Source organism: Tauraco erythrolophus, chromosome 3, assembly GCF_009769465.1.
Source record: "Tauraco erythrolophus isolate bTauEry1 chromosome 3, bTauEry1.pri, whole genome shotgun sequence".
In the NCBI taxonomy this organism is placed as follows: Eukaryota; Metazoa; Chordata; class Aves; order Musophagiformes; family Musophagidae; genus Tauraco; species Tauraco erythrolophus.
Window position 1 is genome coordinate 80,916,603 of NC_141467.1, and position 19,310 is coordinate 80,935,912.

At 38.8% G+C, this 19,310-nt stretch overlaps 1 protein-coding gene across 6 annotated transcripts in view; it reads left to right on the forward strand.

Moving 5' to 3' along the window:
• The first annotated feature begins 5,869 nt into the window (after positions 1 to 5,869).
• Positions 5,870 to 19,310, forward strand: part of VPS13B (vacuolar protein sorting 13 homolog B) — a 500,947-nt gene continuing 487,506 nt past the window's right edge. For all 6 annotated transcript variants that reach the window (XM_086608763.1, XM_086608762.1, XM_086608766.1 and 3 more), the window contains exons 1-3: positions 5,870 to 5,906; positions 6,613 to 6,790; positions 14,268 to 14,411. In XM_086608763.1, coding sequence (XP_086464889.1) covers positions 6,644 to 6,790; positions 14,268 to 14,411 — 291 coding nt within the window. In that variant the 5' untranslated portion in view covers positions 5,870 to 5,906; positions 6,613 to 6,643. The remainder of the gene's footprint in view (positions 5,907 to 6,612; positions 6,791 to 14,267; positions 14,412 to 19,310) is intronic.

Here is a 19,310-nt window from a genome sequence, read left to right on the forward strand (position 1 = left end):
AATGAGCAGCTGTGTTCTATAGGGAAGAAAACATCTTTTCAGTACGCTAAAAAGGCGTAATTTGCATTTCTAGAAATGTCATGTGTTTGTCTGAAAACACAATAAAGGTGATGACAAAACATCTGGATATAAGAGTAGGAGATCCATTACCGTAAACCAGGTGATTCATGTGATATCAGTCTTTGAAATAAAAAGTAAGAATTCAGTTTTGAGAGTTCTTTCCATTTCATAGACTTGCACATATTTGTTCTTAGGCCTGAGACATCTATGTAAAACTTGAACAAGCTATCAGAAACCCAGTGTCCTGATGTCGAAAGCTCGATTTTTGCAGTCTGTGTCACAAGCATACATTACTAATAGATTGGGTTAGTCTTATTTTATTTCTCACATAGACCTTAAGAATTTCCAACACACATCAAGATTCAGAAAAGAGTGAGAGCCATCACTAATAGAATTCTTTGCAATACCTCATACCACATTATAATAATCTGTCACTTAAATCATGGTATAAATGTTTGGGTACTTTATAAAACAGTGTCTCAAATTCTGACTACCTTTAATAATCTGAGCTAAATCAACACTCTTCCCATCCTTCCAGGTTTTAGATTATATGAAGAAAAAATAGGTGTATATCATGTAATTGAAATGGCATCAGGAACACTGATTTGAACTAAAACTCAAAAAACTCTAAGTTGAGTGGTGTAATTATTCATCTTTGGACTAATGAATGATATTTGTCTGTACATAAAGAACCATTCACTGTACTGTAGCTGAATGATATAAAAAGCATAACAAGAAGTATAACAAGAAGTATAACAAGAAGTATAACAAGAAGTATAACAAGAAGTTCTTGTGTGTCACGTCAATGCCTGTTGACTGTTCACTGGAAATCAATACCAATTGCTAGTGAGAGTGTTACACAAAAGTATGGACTAAAAAATAAAGTAAGCCCTTGAAATAAAACACAAGATATGCAATGCTGCCTACTCGGTGAACTCAAGATTGAAAGGAGAGTTTTTACTTTCTCCAACGTCCATTTCGTATCTGGATTAATGTTAGAAATATGGAATCTAAAATGTGGACAGAAAATTACACGAATGAAAAGAAAAAACCCAGGAAAGCGAGTAACTGATAATGGGTGCCTAGACAGTAAGAAGCACTTGCTTAAAAGCAAGAACAGATCCACAGTTTCTCAAAACCTTTAACCAAAACAAAAATGTCTCAAAACTGCAACCTGATAAACAGATGATGTACCCATCTCCCAATCACCTTTTCCAGCTCTCTTTTACGTCCTCTGTATTGCATTCACCTGCTCTGTCTTCTCCTTCGTTTAAAACTCAATCGAATCATCAGGCTTCCAGATTTGAGCATATGCAGTCTCCTTTCTTGCACCAGGGTATGGTCACGTGTTGCCCATCTTTTCACACTGTCACTTCCTCCAAATCTCCTGCTACATGCAGATATTTTTCCCAGTCTCTACATCATGTTTCTCAGGGGCAGAGGGAATGCTGAGCAGTGGAAGTGGGATCCTTGCAAAGCTTTTATAGCCATTATTTTTGGAGTGGTGTGAAACAGCTACTTAATTTCATGACAAAATACATCAGGAAATCATTTAATGCTAACCTCTGTAAATTTTTGGAGAGAAAAAGATAAGTCTACCTCAGGCCTGTGAGCTATATGTTAGTATGAACAACTTAAAAAATTCCAAAGCTTCTGGAAATGACAAAAGCCTCCCTCACATAAGAGATCCAAGGATCCCAATTGTATGCCTTACATGTTCTTTCTTTAGTCCTTTGTCTCTTTCATAGTCCGATTTCAATTTATATAGTCTGATTTCAGTGTTAGGACCCATGTTTACTTATCTATAAAGCCCAAGAAACCCAGGAGATCACTGCTGAAATAATGAGGATTTTATTCGCATGGAGCTGTGACTGCCAATCAGGTTCCAAGGGTGGCTTTTCGGACTTGACACGTTTTCTTGGCTTTGCAGTTCAACATGTCTGATATTCATTAATATCAGCTCTACAATATGCAAATCAAATCTACGAACATTTTCATTCACATTAAGAAGAAACTTTAGAACGTACTTGAGCTCCTGCAGAAATGCTCCTGCTCCAGCTGCAGGACAAGCCAAAGAAAGGGCATCACGAAGTGTCATAGTTTCAGTGAGAAACTCATTTTGGCCATAAATAACGATGGGAACTGGATTTTAGCATAATTCAAGGAAAAACATTCCTGAGCTTTGCCATTTCTATCTTCATCCTCTAAAGAACCAAGCAATGACATAGAAAAAAGCTGTGAATTACTTTTTATGTTTTGATAACATATAATATTTTTTAAATCAGGAAAAATTATAATAGCAGAGTGGTATTCATAAACATTTTTTGAAATATATGTATAGTATATTTATGTATGTTGTATTTATTGAAAATTATTTGGAAGTTCAAATACCTAAAGTTTATATTTCTATTTTTTTTTGTAATTATAAATATTTAAATATCAGAGAAAAGTGATAATTTAACTCTTGAAAAACAGAACTGTTTTAAAAGAATGTATGCTAGAAGTTGTCATTAGAAGTACCTATGTTTTGCGTGAACAGTACAGCAACAGTCAAGCAAAAACCTGTGTGAAACTTCTAGTGCATAAATTTCCTCATGCCTGGAGGCAGTAATAAATTACATGCTTCTTTACATATACATGTTAAAATTGTCAAACATACATTTCATGTACTGAAATGAGGAATAATGTCTTCCTGGCTGACTTTTTTGATGTATTCCATAATTAGGTGTCGAAGTTGAAGATATCTCTTTATACCCAAAGGGATACATAAACCGTTTAAGCATACCGTAACAGGTCAAAGATCTTCATACACCCTAAAATTTCCCTACTGCAAGACAGTTAATTGTTCTTCTTTGTTACCAATTCCATAAAAACTTGAAAAAAAACACTTTCAAGTTTTAACGGTCCTGGTTTAGATGGGCACACATCCCTCTTATGATTTACCCAGAAATTTTGCTTCCAGAAGACCAAAACTGCGTTGCTTGTACATTCTCCCTCTTTTCCGTTCAGAACACCGGAGGAAGCTGGTAAAGCCCCTGAGCTGGGTTAGCGCCCGCATCTGCATAAACGCGCCTCCCTCCCCAGTGCCCTGAGCATTCTGTCCCCAAGATGCTACAGGGTATCAAACTTACCAGAGATTTAGGCAGTGGTGGGAAAATCGATTGCCTAAAAAGCCAGATGAGGCAGCAATGAGCTCGGATTATATATCAAAAGCTACTTGCTTCCAGAACTTTGTGACCTTTGTCCACTAAATTAATACTTTTCCGTTTTACTTAGTGTGAACTTCACTGTTTCAACACTCTTGCTCACAATCATAGTTACAAATTCTAAATTTATTTTTTTTTCTTTTGAACACTGATTTTCCATTTTAAAGGTGCCACAATTTAGTCTATTTTCCTTAACACTTCAAAAAAATTACTACTTTGAGCCTACAGCTGAAAGTTTTTTCAGTATGATTTTCAGGGAAAATTTAGAGAATAGAAGAACAAACAAAACTTACAATAGACACTTGTTCACACCTTTAAATATGGAATATACCTAACATTCAGCTTACAATGTGCAATTTTTTTTTTAATTTGGTTTTATTTTTTCCAAATTTCAAATCTGTGTGCATTTTGGTGAACTTGAAAGTAACTCGATAGTAATAAAAGTGGCATGGCAATTTTTGTTTCCTAGTTTCTAGTTAGGATTAGTTTTCTAATTCAATAATTAGATAGCATAACATAACATAGCATAACATAGTATAGAACAGTATAGTATAATATAAAATAATTAATAGTAACATAGATAACATGATAGATAACTTCTATTTCATGCCACCCATTTCCTTTCTGTCAAAGACTGATTCCCGCATGATCCCTTCCTCTCATTTTTTTGTATTTTTTTTTCCTTCTGTAACAAATAAATTATTCAGGGCGTCAACATGAACTGGAACTGAGATGGAGATAGTTATAATGAAATGCTAATAACTGCCAGGAAAATTACAGAGTTGTTCTGAGCTGCTAGGTCTGCCAAGCAGCTGCCAGGAGCACTATGTGTCTCCCCTACTCTTCTTCCAGTTTACCGATTTTCACCAAAATAGGGCGTTGTTCTTCAATTCCAAACTTTCAGAAAACATTCCAGCGTTGATTGGATGTGTCATTCAAAAGTAATTACACAATGGACAACAAAACAGAGGAATGTTTTTCTGTTGAAACGAGGGGTTTTGATGCATGCTTGGGGTGTGCTTCAACATTACACTTATCTGTTGGCACATCGCTCTGTTATGTCACTGCAACTTTATAGGGAGGCCATGCTATAAACGAGGTTGCTTCCATTAACACAAGATTATTTCACTGAGTTGGCTTGCAGTGTAGACTCCTAAAAAGTTTTATCAGTAAAATTCACCACTCCAACAACCGTAGCAGAGTCTCAGAAACGTGTAGCGGTTGTGTAAAGGAACTTTTCAAGAACATTAGCACTAGGGAAATCTTAAGTTAGGTGTACGTCCTTCATTAAAGACCACTGATGCTGATACAGTGTTTCTGTCCCTCACCTGCCTGCTACCATCTCCTCGCCACCGGTTAACGTGCCACAGCTGCTGAAGAACGGTCAAACGCTATGCTTGACTATGAGCTGTGGGTGTGGGGATTTTCATCGTACGAGGAAACGCAGTCCGAGGCGCTTCACCTGTTTGTGAGATGAACACTGTCTTACGGGCAGTGATTCACGAGTGTGGCTGGCACAGCAAGTGAGGTGATGCTGTATTTAAATCCGGGGTAGAGTCATGCTTCACTCAGCATGTGTATACCAGAGGCAGAGTAGACATCTAATCCATCAGGAGCCAGAGCCTTTGGACCATGATTAGCTCAGCTGGATTTCAACATAACTGCTGCGGGAGGCAGACTCCTACCCAAGAGCTCACTGTTTGGGCCCCGCTTCAGACAAACCTGCCCCACGTGCCATATATTGCTTTCATGTCTGTTTTCAGACATTTAACTGCACCTGCAGATTAAACACACAGGATTTCAAATTTCCAGGAGGAATATAAAGCTCAGCTGGCACATCCCAAGCTTTTCCTTAAAAACTAAAGCAAGAGGCCTTTGTAGAAGGTTATTCATTATCTACATCAAAGCCATGCCCGCAGGTGCTGCCTACTGCGCTTCACCCTGAAAAAAACGGGCCCACGCTCTTTTCCGGCTCATCCACATGCCAACCTCTGAGGGCTCCATTGACTCATGCTCCTCCAAGTGTGGGCCCAGGGCATTTTCTTGCTGCCAGGAGCAACCCCAAAAGGGCTCTGGGCTTTTCTCTGCGATCAACGTACTGAGAAGAGCTCTGGGCACGCAGAAGATACAACTTCTGAGGAACTTCCTTCTCGCGTTTGGAACGGTGGCGTTCAGAACCTCAGCAGAACCTCACTCAAAAATGAGAAACGTCCATCTTTATTACACACACTCGAAACAACCAACGTGCTGGCGGCGCCGCTCTCTCCCGACACCTCCCACCTCCCACCTGCCACCTCCCGCACGGCCACTGCCGCGCCGCGCCGCCCCATTCTTCCCTCCCCCAGCGCAACGCCTAGTCCCCCCGTTCCGCCCGGCGACTCCTGGCAGAGCGCGTGACCTCCGCCCGCTCCAAGCCCGCCTTCCGGCCCCGCCTCGGTGCCGCAGCCAAATCCTTCCGGCCGGGGGGCGGAGGCGGCGGTGGCTGGAAAGGAGCGCACACGCCGGAGAACCCGGAAGTGCGCGTGCGGCGGAGCCGGAGCGGCAGGAGTTGCCTGCGCGGGGCTCCCGCGGCCCGGCCGGCCCGGCGAGGGTGGCGGCTGGGCGAGGGGCACGGGGTCTCGGAGGTGGTTGGAGGGGCAGGTAAAAGGGTCCTGGGAGGGCGTGGGGCTGGGGGAGGGAGGGGGATGTGAGGGGGGTCCCGAAGGTGCGGGCGGGGGATTCCCGGCTTCCTTGCTTCCCGGGGGTGTCCGGGAGAGGCTGCGGCGGTGATGGCGGTGGGGAAGGGTCTCCTCCGGAGGGCAGGGTGCTGGAGAGGGTGGGAGGGGAGCGGTGGCGAGCGTTAACGCAGCTTCAGCGTGAGTTTTGAAGGATATGGGTTTGCTTAGAGTTAAGGTGGCACGAAGGTGGCGTTTCTGCCGTGGGCACGATAGTATCGATACCGATGAGGTGTGTCTCAGGGTTTTTTTTTTTAGTATGGGCTTCCGTCAGGTAAAAGTGACGACAAGGTTTCTGTCATTTAAATTTTACATGAAAGCGTGGCAGAATGCTTGATCTTCTCTGTTTTTTGGTTTGTTTGGGTTGGCTTCGTTTTGATAGTGAGCAAGCCAGGTATTAATTCGTGTAATAAAAGCTGATAATTTGTAAATGCAAATAGATGTGCTTTCATCTTGGTATATATTTCATATTTATATGTAGCTATATGTATCTCTATGTATAGACATATATGTTTAGAAAGCAGAACTTGCAATGTTATTTTTCTTATGTCCAAACAGTGTGACTGTTGCTTTATTGAAAATTAGAATGATGATTTGTAAGTAATATCTCATTGTTTTGTGCCTTTTGCTAGCGCTTGACCTGTAACGTGGAAATCTTCCAGGATGCTGGAGTCCTATGTAACTCCTATTTTGATGAGCTATGTGAATCGCTACATAAAGAACTTGAAGCCTTCGGATCTGCAGTTGTCACTCTGGGGAGGAGATGTTGTGCTTAGTAAACTTGAATTGAAGCTGGATGTACTTGAACAGGTATCTTGTGTTTGCAGTAGTTACAGTCTGTGTCTTTGGTTTAAGAGAAGTTGAGTAAATAATTTCTGTTGGTCTGCACAGATAAATGTTCATTTAGTACTTATGTTTTTCTTCCTATGCAAGTCCTTTTTCCCCCCTGCATTTATTTATTCTTGCATTAATTCAGTGCCATTTGTTTTGTAATGAATAGCAATTCTTTGCATGTTCTGTAAGTTACGGGGTGTGATGTGAACCTGTTTCTTCTTTCAGTAACTATTGTTTTACAGTACGAACATTAACTAAATTGCTTTTCCAGGCATATTTACTAATTGCATATAGTAACTAGTTCAAAATGTCACAAAGTAAAGTAGGATCTCTTTTTAATTACGTATAGTAAATGCAGTTTTGTTGTTTTATGACTCCAGTTTTCATCATTCCAGTTGTATCTAAACTTCAGAGTAATTGAGGGACAGATTTGGTCAGCTGGGTTGTGTGGTGTAGATCAGAGACTCTATAAAACTTAGCCTTAAAAAGACAGGTTTGACCAAGTAAGACCCTGGATTTAGAATTTGGAGCCTGCTGTTAACACGAACTGGTTGAGTCTTAGCAGAGGGACTGGTTCCTTCTGTGCTTATCTGAGTTGACAATTTAAGCAGTCAAGTGTGTGAGACAGATAAACCATTTTCTATTGTACGTGGTATGGTGAGTCTTAGCTCGAGTCCTGCGTCCAGATGTAGTCCAACTGAAGGAGCTGAGAGAAATGCGGCAAAAAATAATGGGAGATTTAGGCCATGGCCATTGAAAGAAGAATAAAAGACAGGGAATAGGGAATATTTTGTTTTTTTAATTTTGGATAAAATAAGGTGAGACAAGATAAGGCAAGAGTTATATGGGCAAGGCAAGAAATAATGGAATAAATTCCACCCAGGGAGACTTAGGTTGGACATCAAGGAAATTTTTCTCATGTTTTAATCGGATTATGAGCCATTGGAATAGACTGAGGAGACTGCATGGTCTCTAAACCATGAGAGGAGACTTTTTAAAATGTGAAAGAAACATTTGTAATTAATTAAGTATCTCTGATCCTATTCTGGAAGAGGAGACAGTCTTTCAAGAGGTCCTGTCCTATTTTCTGTGCTTCTGTAAAGAGCCTGATTTGTCTTCCTTCAAGTACTTTCTCCCAAGACAACTGCCTTTTAGTTCCTCATTTTCTTTGTACAGCTTGTCCACACAGCTGATGTGGATACTAGACTGTAGTTGGTAGGATGTGTTCCTTCTGTGAATATTCAAAGCCTTTTAAAATGTATATATTATGGAATCAAAGAAGGGTTGATCAGAAAGGAATTCTGGTGGTCACCTGGTCCAAGTCCTGTTCTGAGCAAGACTGTTGCCAACATTATATCGGATCAGCTGGTGGTTTTCTCCAGTTGAGTCTAAAATCTCCTTTACCTTTTTAGGTAAACTGTTCCAGTGCTATACGATGTAGGGAGGAAGTTTGTCCTGATAACAAATGATGCCTTGGGATGGGTATATCAAAGCTGCTATATTACCTGGCGCTATTGGGAGTTTGCTCCCATCATCTGTCTTGCTCCCTTTGCAATAATTGCAGTTTGCTTCTGGCTGATCCCTGGCCTCATCTTTGCCTGCCTACGTATCAGCTGTGTACCTAAATATCCCGTGCATTCTGTTGCTGTCATGGCTCTTGCAGAGGCAAGAGTTGCCATATATACCAGTGCTCAAGACTCGCTGGCTTCAATGGGGATGTGAATATGCAGTCAATGCAAAATTTAACTCAGATTCTTTTTTTTTTTTATGTTATCTAACTGTGTGTTTATGTGAAATGTAGTGATCTTACTTTGGCTCTTATTATTCTTTAGAACTTTCCTGCACCCATAGACTGTATTTAGGGTGTCTTATTCTTTTTTAGCGGAAGGGATGCTGCTTTATGACTGCTCAGCAGAACTCTTTCAGTATGTAGTATGTGGTAATACATCATCCCCAAGCCTTTGCAGCTGGCAAGGAGCTCCCTTGAAAAGTTAAAGTGTCTTAAAAGTTACCAGTATTTATTATTTTATTTGAGCTCTCTGCCTGGATAGGTTCATAATATCCAAATTTAGTCTCCTTAGCCGCTCTGCTCTTCTAACATCCTTTCCGTCCTTGGCTGTTATACTCAGCCTGGTTCCCTGCTTATCTGGCATGAATGCAGCCTTAATTTCATGCTTTAGGCTTTGAATACAAATGCATGCGCCCTGGCTATTTTTGTCTGGAACCTTAAACATTTTCAGAGAATTCTAGCTTTTGTGGAACTATGCATGATTATTTGGGAGTGTTAGCATAGGTGCCAAACTATCTGGACAAAGCACCTTATAACGGATTTGGGAAAAAGTCTGTGCTTTCTCCCCTCGCTCCTTGAACTTCAGGTGATGTTAGCATTCCCATGTCACGTTGTGCTCCTATGGGCCACCACACAGATTCCCAAAGAACAGATAAGAACAGAGTGTAAGCTGCTGTCTGTCTTCTAGATCTTACATTATTTTTGGGACCAAGTTGGAACCAATACTTTTTGAAATCAGGAGTAATATAGTTGTTGATATAGAATATTTATCAAACCCAAAGAGAACATTTCAGTACCTTAAAATACTTCTCATGTTTTTACGGATATCTATATATGTTTTATATGCTGTCATGAAACTAAACTGAACGTTATTGCAATAACTCTTAGGGTCTGTCCTTCCCCTGCTTTGCCTCTCTTCTCTTTTTTTTTTTTTTTTGACAATATCAGTTCTGTAGTGAAAGCTGAGTACTAGTTTGTACTCAGATTGAACCTTCTAGGTACAATGTAGCTTTTGTACATAATTATGTCTCTTTGAATAGCCAGTTGATTATATAATAATTATCTTTAGTTGAAGATTAAACCTCTTAAAATCTTGATATTAATTTATTTCCTGTTCTGGATGATTCAATTACTAGAAGACTAAGCATTCCAAGAATTTTTCCATCTAGGCATAATAACTGACAGATTGTACAAAAACTACTGCAAGAAAGTATTTTGTAATTAAACTTTAACATTAATATTTAAATATTGTTTCATGGAAAAGCCTTTTAAGCACTTTTGGCAACTTCTGTGTGAAGTCACTGTGGTACCAGGGATAAGAGAACTACCTATGAACTTGGTAACTAGCTTGTGTGTAATATTTCTGTGGACACAGTGGTACCAAAGAGAGAAGACATTGTGAGCTCTTTCTGCTGCCTGCGTGTATTTCAATAACGTCATAGCTTATGAAGTTAGCTGTTTTACAAATACAGAAGAGAAAGATGAATTGATCTTTGATTGGAACAAAAAGGAGAAATTGATCTGAAGATTATTGAATTTTATTGTAGTGTGGACTTTTCATATCTGAAAGAATTTAGAAAGAAAGAAGTAAGAAAAATGCTAATGTACTTAATGCCCTCACTTTCTTACAATTATTTTAAAATATCCTTACTGTAAGTGTCTGGGTTATGTGCCACTGGGTTACGTGTGAAATACCGTCTTGAATGTGAAAGAAAGATATTTGAGTTAATACTGACATGGAGGAAACAGTAATTGCCTAGCTCCCTAAAGTTTGGGAGTGTCTTGTATTTTAGAGCAAATGGAGATTTTAGGGCAAGGGGACTTATGATCATCTAGTCTGCAGTCGTGCATGATCTTGGTCGGTTATTTATGTGTCAAGCTCTAGAGTTTGTTTTCAGCCGTATCATAATTTTTTGAAGGATTGATATGACCTAATTGTAAAATCTAAAATGTGGAATCTGAGCAGTCATAAGTACACAACATATGTTAACAATTTAATACAGTACTTTATGAAAGAGGAAAGATTGCACAGGAAAGGAGGAGGAATAAAAACGGTCTTTGTTATGTTGTATTATGAACAAGTTATTAAATTTGGCACACATTTGTGTTGTCTACTAAAATAGCACAACAACGATTTCTCTGCATTGCTTTGAGGAAACTTGCTTGTGCAATTAGTATAATGTCAGACAGTGTTTGTATCTAAATTCCTTTGAAAAAGAACTGTATCTGATACCAAACACACAGCATATTTAGATCACCTCATTTTGAAAGAATGGGGTGATATAGTGTTTAGTGTTATATATAGTGTTATACTTCAGTTTTCTTCTTTATCTTACAGTTAACTAGACAAAAATGAAAGTGTGTTAAATCCATTCAGCAAATAGTGGAAAAAGATCTATTCTAGAACGCCTTGTGAAGTAAACTCATAATTTACACTTGTGAACACAAGTCAGGATCTAGATCAGCATTGCGATATTGATGAGTGGCATAAAAATTAGGTATCTGTGAGTCTGGAAAGGGAATTTATTACTATTACTGTTAATAGTGATAGTTTGTTGTCTTGATTCACGAAAGCGTTGTCTCTTAAGTTGTGATGTATTTTCAGATTGCATATTTTTTTTATCATTCATTTCTGTGGCCCCTCCACAAAGCTGTAGGATGTAAGGTACTTTTTCATTTATTGTGTGATCAGCATAGCAACATCTGTAGCTAAACTGCCCAGTACTTGCTTTTCTGTGGCTTAACTGAAACTGTCTGGATTAATTTTTTGTGTTGATTGCGAGCCTAAGGCTGAATTTTTAGAAGAGAGGGTTTTAGCTAAAATCCTTCAGTATATTAGTGAATGAGATGAAGAAAAAACACTTTATAGAAACAAATTAACAATTTTCTTAAAATGGTTGTTAGGAGAAAGTCTGTAACTGTCATCGTTTGGGATGGGGACTTGAAATTAGATGCATAGCCGAGGGAGAAGTCAAGAGTTTCCCTGATATGAGATGGGTGTGGTTTGTTTTAAACTTCATTAATGAAAGCTCATTAAACTCCAGAAACTAATTTACAAACTGAAAGCTGTACTTTGCAAAAAGCCCAACAAATAGAGCTATAATTTTGTGTAGTTGTGTTCTCTGAAGATTTTGTCAGCAGTGAATATGCTTAATCTACTCTTAACTCTTGGATGCAAGATGAATTTTTATAGTACGAGTAGAAAGGCTGAAGAGGTATCAGCTGCAGAAGGAAGAGAGTGTTCCTTAAAATTGCTCTTTTTAGGAGCTGTTGTTGCTGTGGTGGTGCTAGGTATTCATGCATAAGAATAGTTGACTTCTCTTTTGGGTGACTAGAGGCCATCTCAGGATGCTAACCTGTGACAGTTGCAATAGTGGTTGCTTCAACTCTGAGCTTACGACATGATAACTACTTAGAAAAATCAAAATTTTTAGTGGGCTTTCAAAAAGTGTCGCTAACATTTGATTACAGTTTCAAGATATTAAGCATATAATGATATTAACTGACTTCACAGAAATGTTTTACAGGTGGACTTTATAATATATGCCAAGCACTAAATGCAAAATCCACTTGTCCTCAAATTTTATTTGTGTAGAACTTCTATATGACAGGGATAGGTCTAGGGTCAAGCAGTGCAGGAAAACAGACTTTCTAGATCCACTTCTAAATGTTTGTCTGAAATTCCCTAGCACCTTGTCTGCTTGACCTCAGAGTTTTACGGACCTTCTCCAGTTAACTTCTACTCATTTATAGGACTACTGAGTCAAAGAGTGTAAGTACCTAAACTGAGCTGAGTTGCAAAGGTGCTTAAGCCCCAGATTGCCCAGTTTTTCCAGGGAAGTTCTGAACAAAGGTTTATGTTGCTGAGTTTACTGAGAAACACAACAGTTAAGAGCCTGGGGGTGCTGGTCGGCAGCAGACCCAGTACGAGTCAGCAGAGTGCCCTGGCAGCCAAGGGGGCAAACCGTATCCTGGGGTTAAACACAGCACAAACAGCCCATCAAAAGAGGGGATTATCCTGCGGTATTCAGCGTTGGTGCTGCCTCACCTGCAGTACTGTGTGCAGTTCTGGGCCCCACAATTGAAGAAGGAAGTGAACATGAATCCATCCAGAGGAGGGCAACAAAGCTGGTGACAGGGCTGGAAGGCATGTCCTGTGAGGAGTGGCTAAGGACTTTGGGTTCGTCTAGTTTGGAGAAAAGAAGGCTGAGGGGTGACCTCAATGCTCTCTACAGCTTTCTGAGGAAGTGATGTGAAGAGGGAGGTGCTGAGATCTTCTCTCTGATGTCTGGTGACAGGGCACTGGGAATAGTTCAAAGCTGCACCAGGGGAGGTTTAGACTGGACATTAGGAAGCATTTCTTTACTGAGAGGGTGTTCAAATGCTAGAACAGGATTCCTGGAGAGGTGGTTGATGCCCCAAGCCTGTCACTGTTAAGAAGCTTTTGGACTATGCCCTTAATAAAGCATGCTTTAACTTTTTTTTTGGTCAGCCCTGAATTGGTCAGGCAGTTGGACTAGATGATTGCTGTAGATCCCTTCCAACTGAAAATGTTCTATTTTAATGGCCAAAACTATTGCCCAGCATGTAGGAGACTTAGGAATCTTGTCAGGTTGAGAAAGAGAATCTACCTGTAGTTCCCAACATCTAAGACGAAGACGCAAACACCAGGCTGTGGGCAACTCCAAGGGAAGACATCTGTTGTTTTTTCTGCATTAAAACTTTAAACTTTTATAGCAAAAAAGTCAGGATAGGAGATCAGGAAAGTAAGAAGATACATAATCACTGAAGCCTGATTATTCGAATGCTTAGTATTGAGAATGCTGACTTAAAATTCTGACATAATATCAAATATACTTTCTTTATTTTGCAGTAAGCACTTATTTTCATTATTTTAAATCTTGGTTTCTAGTCCTGGGACCAGATTTCTAGCTTGACTGTTCTGTCTGATAAGCATTAAGTTTGTGCTTCCCAGGAGAACCCCTGAAGCTACTGGGAAAATTTCAACACTTTGTATCCGAAGAATTTATCTAAACCTTGGCATCATGTTTGCTGCTGACTGGCTGCATGCAGCGGCTGGCTCACTGAGGCTGTCCTGTAGAGGTGTGATCTATGCACTGACTGGGTGGAACGCCAGGCGTTTCTTAGGAGTTCTGGTCTGTCTTGCGCCAGTTTTTAAAGCAGTGTGACATCCACGTTAGGCCTTGGTGAGGAGGAGTCTGGTTTTGCCGATGAAGCATTATTATTAAAATATCTTGGAAGAAACGTCCTTGTGGTGCCTTTGTCAATGTTTGTTTAATTCCAAATTTGTGTTCTTGAGAATAATGCATATCAGTTTAAGTATTTACTTTTCCAGGGTTAATTTCTACTTGTCCCTTGAATAGTGACATATTTTGTAGTAGCTTCATGCCAGAGAGGTGGTTTTAAACTGTCTTATTATCAAGGACATGATAATCCAAATGTCTCCTTTGGACTGACTAATTGTAAGTGTGCAAGCGACTGTAAAGCCAGTTGCCAGGCCCCATGGCACACTGCTGATTTGGGGAGCGAGAATAAATTTTGACTTACGTTTTATGCTAGAACTGTACTATTTTAAGTTCCAAATGTGTCTTGAATTTTGACATGTTTCAGTAGTGAATTCACCACTCTTTTTGTTGTTATTAGGAGCTGAAACTACCATTTACTTTTTTAAGTGGGCATATTCATGAACTTCGAATTCATGTGCCATGGACAAAATTGGGATCAGAACCAGTTGTCATCACTATCAATACAATGGAATGCATCCTGAAATTAAAGGATGGAGCTCAGGTAAGAGATGTGATGAATGCTCTTCTAACATTGAGAGATTGATGAGAATAATAGCTTCTATAGGTCACTTTCTGTAAAGCCGTTAGAAGAACCGGGCATGTGAAGTTGTGGTCCCTGTTATTTTCTCAGGCTAGTATTGTTATTCTCATGGCTGGTGTCTTCCTTTTTGCTTATTTTTAATTCTTTATTAGCTGTAGCTGTGTTATTGCAGATGTACAAGTGTGTTAATAGTCCTCTGGCAGAATTTTCCTATGACTAGGCAAGAAATGAATTTCGAGGGCAATATAGCATCCTGCATGCTTCCAGCTTCTGCCTCCTAAGAAGCAGTGCTGGTTGCCTGAGACAGGTGTATGTGGCAACACTGGGCATTGGGCATTTTTTCAAAGATGTGTTGTTATTGTTGGAGTGCTTTAAAGATCCTGGAGTGTAATTCTGTTTTCCCTTTAGAAGTTATAGTACTTGCTTGAGTGTGCTTGGAAGGCTTCTAACGTATAAGGCTCTCAAAGGGCTTTTTGTTTAGTTGCTTGCACGAATTAGTCCATTAGACCTTTTCGCAGGCTCAGGAAAGATTTCCTTCCGACACAATGAAGCTGAAATACACAGTGGCTTAATCATAGAATGGGTTGGATTGGAAAGGCAGGAACACCTTCTACTAGACCAGGTTGCTCAAAACCTCATCCAACCTTTGTTATAAGTCTAGCTTAGTTAAGAGAAAGGACTTGGATATGTCAATGTTGAACTTGTGTATGTGTTTTTTGATTTTTTTTTTTTTTTTTGTTGTTGTTGTTAATGTGATGCTTTAACTCTAGTGAGGTTTTGCATTTTTTTTTGTTTTGTTGTGTGGTGTGTGTTTTGTGTTTGTTTTTTTTTTTTAAAGCCTTGTTCACATTTTAATTTCGATATAGTCCTCCAGCTCTATTAAGGATCATGCAGACGAAAATTCCAATTTGAGCAAAGCTCTCAAGTGTTTGATAGGGTGCTTGATGAGCTGTTAACATTTAACATGAATAGTTAGACATAAGGCAGCAAGAACATTGGAAAACACTTTTACATTCATTATGTTAGATGTTTCTTGTAATGTTCTTTTACAGTTCCAGAACTAAAAGGCTTTTGTTTCTGGAATAGGAATCTATAGTCCTAGGTATGCCACTCGCAAAGCATATGCTTGTGTTCTATAGTTACACATGTGTACACACACAGACAGCCAAATGCTAAGTACTTTTCTGATGTTAAGGTAAGATTTTTGGGGCCAGATGTTCTATGAGAAATGAGTTTTAGAAGCCGCAAATTACAACTAATTATAGAAGTTGCAGGAAAAGGTATGTAGCCCATGACTTTGTGCAGCCCAAAACTAATACTTGATATTGGACCATGCAGATGGCTACTGCTGGAATGATCAGATTTCCTGCCTGCATGGTATTTGAAACTTAAATTTTGTAGTACATACAGCAGAAGGTCAAGTGTCATGAATGTAAAGCACTCTCAAAACAAGTATTTGTTACAGATGTTTAAGATTCAGAGGCAAGAAAGGATTTTGAAAATTGCAACTGACATTTGAACAAATTATTCAGTGATATGTACACTCAGGAGGGTAAAATTTGTGTCTGTGCCATAGAAGGATTATCTTTGACTAACAAGAATGTAAATGAAACACTTTTATGTTGTTTTCTGAGGATATGGTTCAAAAAGTCGACAGCTTGAATTTTACTTTTTAAATTACTATTAAATCTTTTATAAAAAGAGAACATTTTGACAAATTCTTCTGTTCTAACTTCCAGCGTGACAGTGTACTTGACTAAAACCAATTATCATAAAAATCTTTGTAGTCAGTGAATAAAAAAATCTGAATGAAAGAGAATATTTATGTGGAAAATGGTAGTAAAACGAACTTTGAGGGATCAATTTAGCTCCAACTGGAGCTGTCCTGCCATATCTTTTATATCAGAAAAGAGCATAATTAGAAAGAAAGTTTTAGTTTAGTTCTGAAAAATGTATTGGCCTGATCCTGTGTTTCCTTCCTCAGATGAAACCTCTAATAAGCACATGCATAATTTCACCTGAGCAAAAAAAATAAATTTTCTGACCTAACTTAGTGTGATATGTATTCTTTGGAAAGGGGCTATTTTGAAGAACACTTATTTTGAAGATGTAAAGGTATCGACATACATGGCATTGTTTGAAGCTATTGTCCAATGGACCTTGCAGATTTTTGTGAGCAAAAATCTCTCTACCTTTATATATTTTTTGAAGCGTGTCAGCTCCTTGGGAATGCTGTTGTACAGTTGTGCTTTCCTCTGATGCTGTGTCGTTGTTAGTTCAGTTTCAGTGTTATTTTGGTGGTTTTTCTGTTGTTTAGGCTCTTGCAGCATTTCCTCAGCTGAGATAAAAGTTTGGAGTAGACAGTAATGACTCAACTTCTAGTTTTATGCTGATATTCTCCTTTCCTAAGCAGAAATGTTTTATAAGTGCTAAGATCACCCAGTGATACACAAAACCCAGTGCAGCATTAGTGGTATTTTTAGTGAATTTTGAGCATTTTGAAAGACATTGCTTTCTCCCTCTTTTCTGTGCTTTTCTTCCTTCCTTTCTTTCTCTAAAAGTGATGCTACCACTTCAAAATCCAGAATGTTAAATAAATATACTTTATAAGAAAATGAAACTTAAGTGAATCAGGAACAGAACTTTTCAGTGATTAAGTGGTGTTCTGTTGAACATACTTTGCATGTGCTCTTTTGGTTATGAATTTGGTTAATGCCAGTAGTTGAAGCAGAAATTGGATGCGAGGCGTTTTGCATTCCTTTTTGATGTCTGACAGCTTAATGCAACGGTGCCTGTTCTTTTTGCTCCTGAACATAATCTTCTGCACCACTGAGTTTTAAGTATGACCACTTATAATGTTACCGAATTCATGAAATATGTTGGTAAGTACGATTTGAAATGTGTTCTTACACACTTAAAAGTGATTCTGAAGTTTGCTTGACTTACATTTGTTAAGTTATGGCAATTGACTCCTATGAGACTCTTCATGAATGTTATGTGTTGTTTTAGAGAGTGGCTAAAGTTCCAGTATTATATTCTTCTCATTACTTATCTCTAGATATTAAATCTCAGGACTTTTATCTAGAATTGAAATCCCCTTGCTAAAGTTCTGTTGATGCTGTATATCTCCCCCTGGAGTTTTTCTCCTTTTATGTCCTGTTGGACCCTTCTTAACTTTTTCCTTTTCTACCCAGCCTTTTTTTTTTTTTTAAAGATCTTTGAAAATCTTTGCTTGTTTCTCTATCCCCCCTCTCCCTGCCACAATACCTCAGTGCCCAAACCAGAGACTTTAAATTCAGTCTTTGCAAATTGGGAAGGACAAGTCTGTGTCTGTTTCCTTCACCTTCCTGACATTATAACTAACCACAAGACTAATCTTCTTTATGTTCAACCTTGGATTCTGTGGCTTTTAGCCTTGGAACTGACGCAAATGAGGACATTCAAGGAGAAATGTATTATCTGTGTTACGACTTTGCTTTTGAGTCCTTGCCTTTAATCAGGACACAGTACATCAGGAATATGCTGATGCATTTGAAGATGAAAACTCTCTCTACCCCAAGGATAACTAATTATGGAATCAGGGAAGACTGTTAGATACAAGCACTTACAGGGGCACAGGGAAACCAAGTAGTTGTTTCAGTTAGCGTACGGGCAGTTTTAAGCACTGTTCCTTTTGTGAGGCATTACAAAGAAGGTTTCAAAGGAATATAACAACTTTGTGGAAACAGTGGAGAACAGCCCATAAGCATGACTGCTAGAATAGCAGATAAATATTTTTATCTGACAATCAGTAGAGACTGTCATCAAAGAATGCTGAATGCAGAAATTGATCTTGAGTGGGAAATGATTGAGATGGTAGGGTGTGCAGAAAGGTTATGAAGGACTTCAGAAGTGAAGACAGAAGGCTTGTGTTTAATGAGGGTATAGTTATATAATGTGTTTGCTTAAGTGGTAAAGCTAGCTCCAGGTTCAGAGCAGTGCTTTGCTATTTTCCCTGTCTCACCTGGGTTGTGGATAAGTAGTTCAGTTATATGTGGTTGTATGGACACACAGTGCTGTTTTTTCCATTTGAGTGTATGCATATGCTGTTCAGTGATAGTGAAAATATCACCTTTCTGTTTTTCTTTTGCTTGCATAGAAGCTCAAGGTCTTTAATTTTCAAGTAATTTTTTTTTAGTGCTTATTCATTTTCATAGTGTTATCTTCAGTAAATCTGATCCTCAGTTTTAATATTTGTATATAGAGTTTAAGGTGAAGGTTATACTGAGAGCTGCCTTAGAGGAAGCAAACTATGTCATCAGCTAATGTTGAATCGTAATCTCAGCTTAATGATGAATATGAAAATCTGTGCCAATTCACACTGCTTTTATTTGTGTTTTAATAGCTGAATGTAAAAAAGGGGATTTTATCCATTTCTCTGTGCGTGCATACAAATAAGTATATAGAAGTAACAGGAACCTTTTTTTGTATTGCTTTTAATTAAAACAAATTCCTTTGTGTAAATAAGACTATAAATAGTTTAACGTTTTCCAAAGGTTCAGGGAGGTTTAGCAGAGCCTTTGGTTGGGTTTTATGCTGTTTTCTTTCAAGAACTCCAGTCTGAAGAGTTCTTATGTTTTCTATGAATTATTTGATGTGAAAAGAAATGTTTTAGGTAGGAGATTCTCTTTCAAGGATATTATCTTTCTAGGGGAGAAATACCATGTCTCTCAAATCTCTTGCAAAAAGATTTAGTTAACTTGTTTTTTCAATAGAGAAGACAGTAGGGGATAGGCAGGCTGCAACAGCTGCCAGAGAAGGCCTTGCAGCATTTGGTTCAGACACTTGTTGTCTTTGTATTTCCAGTGTTTTCATGTGAGT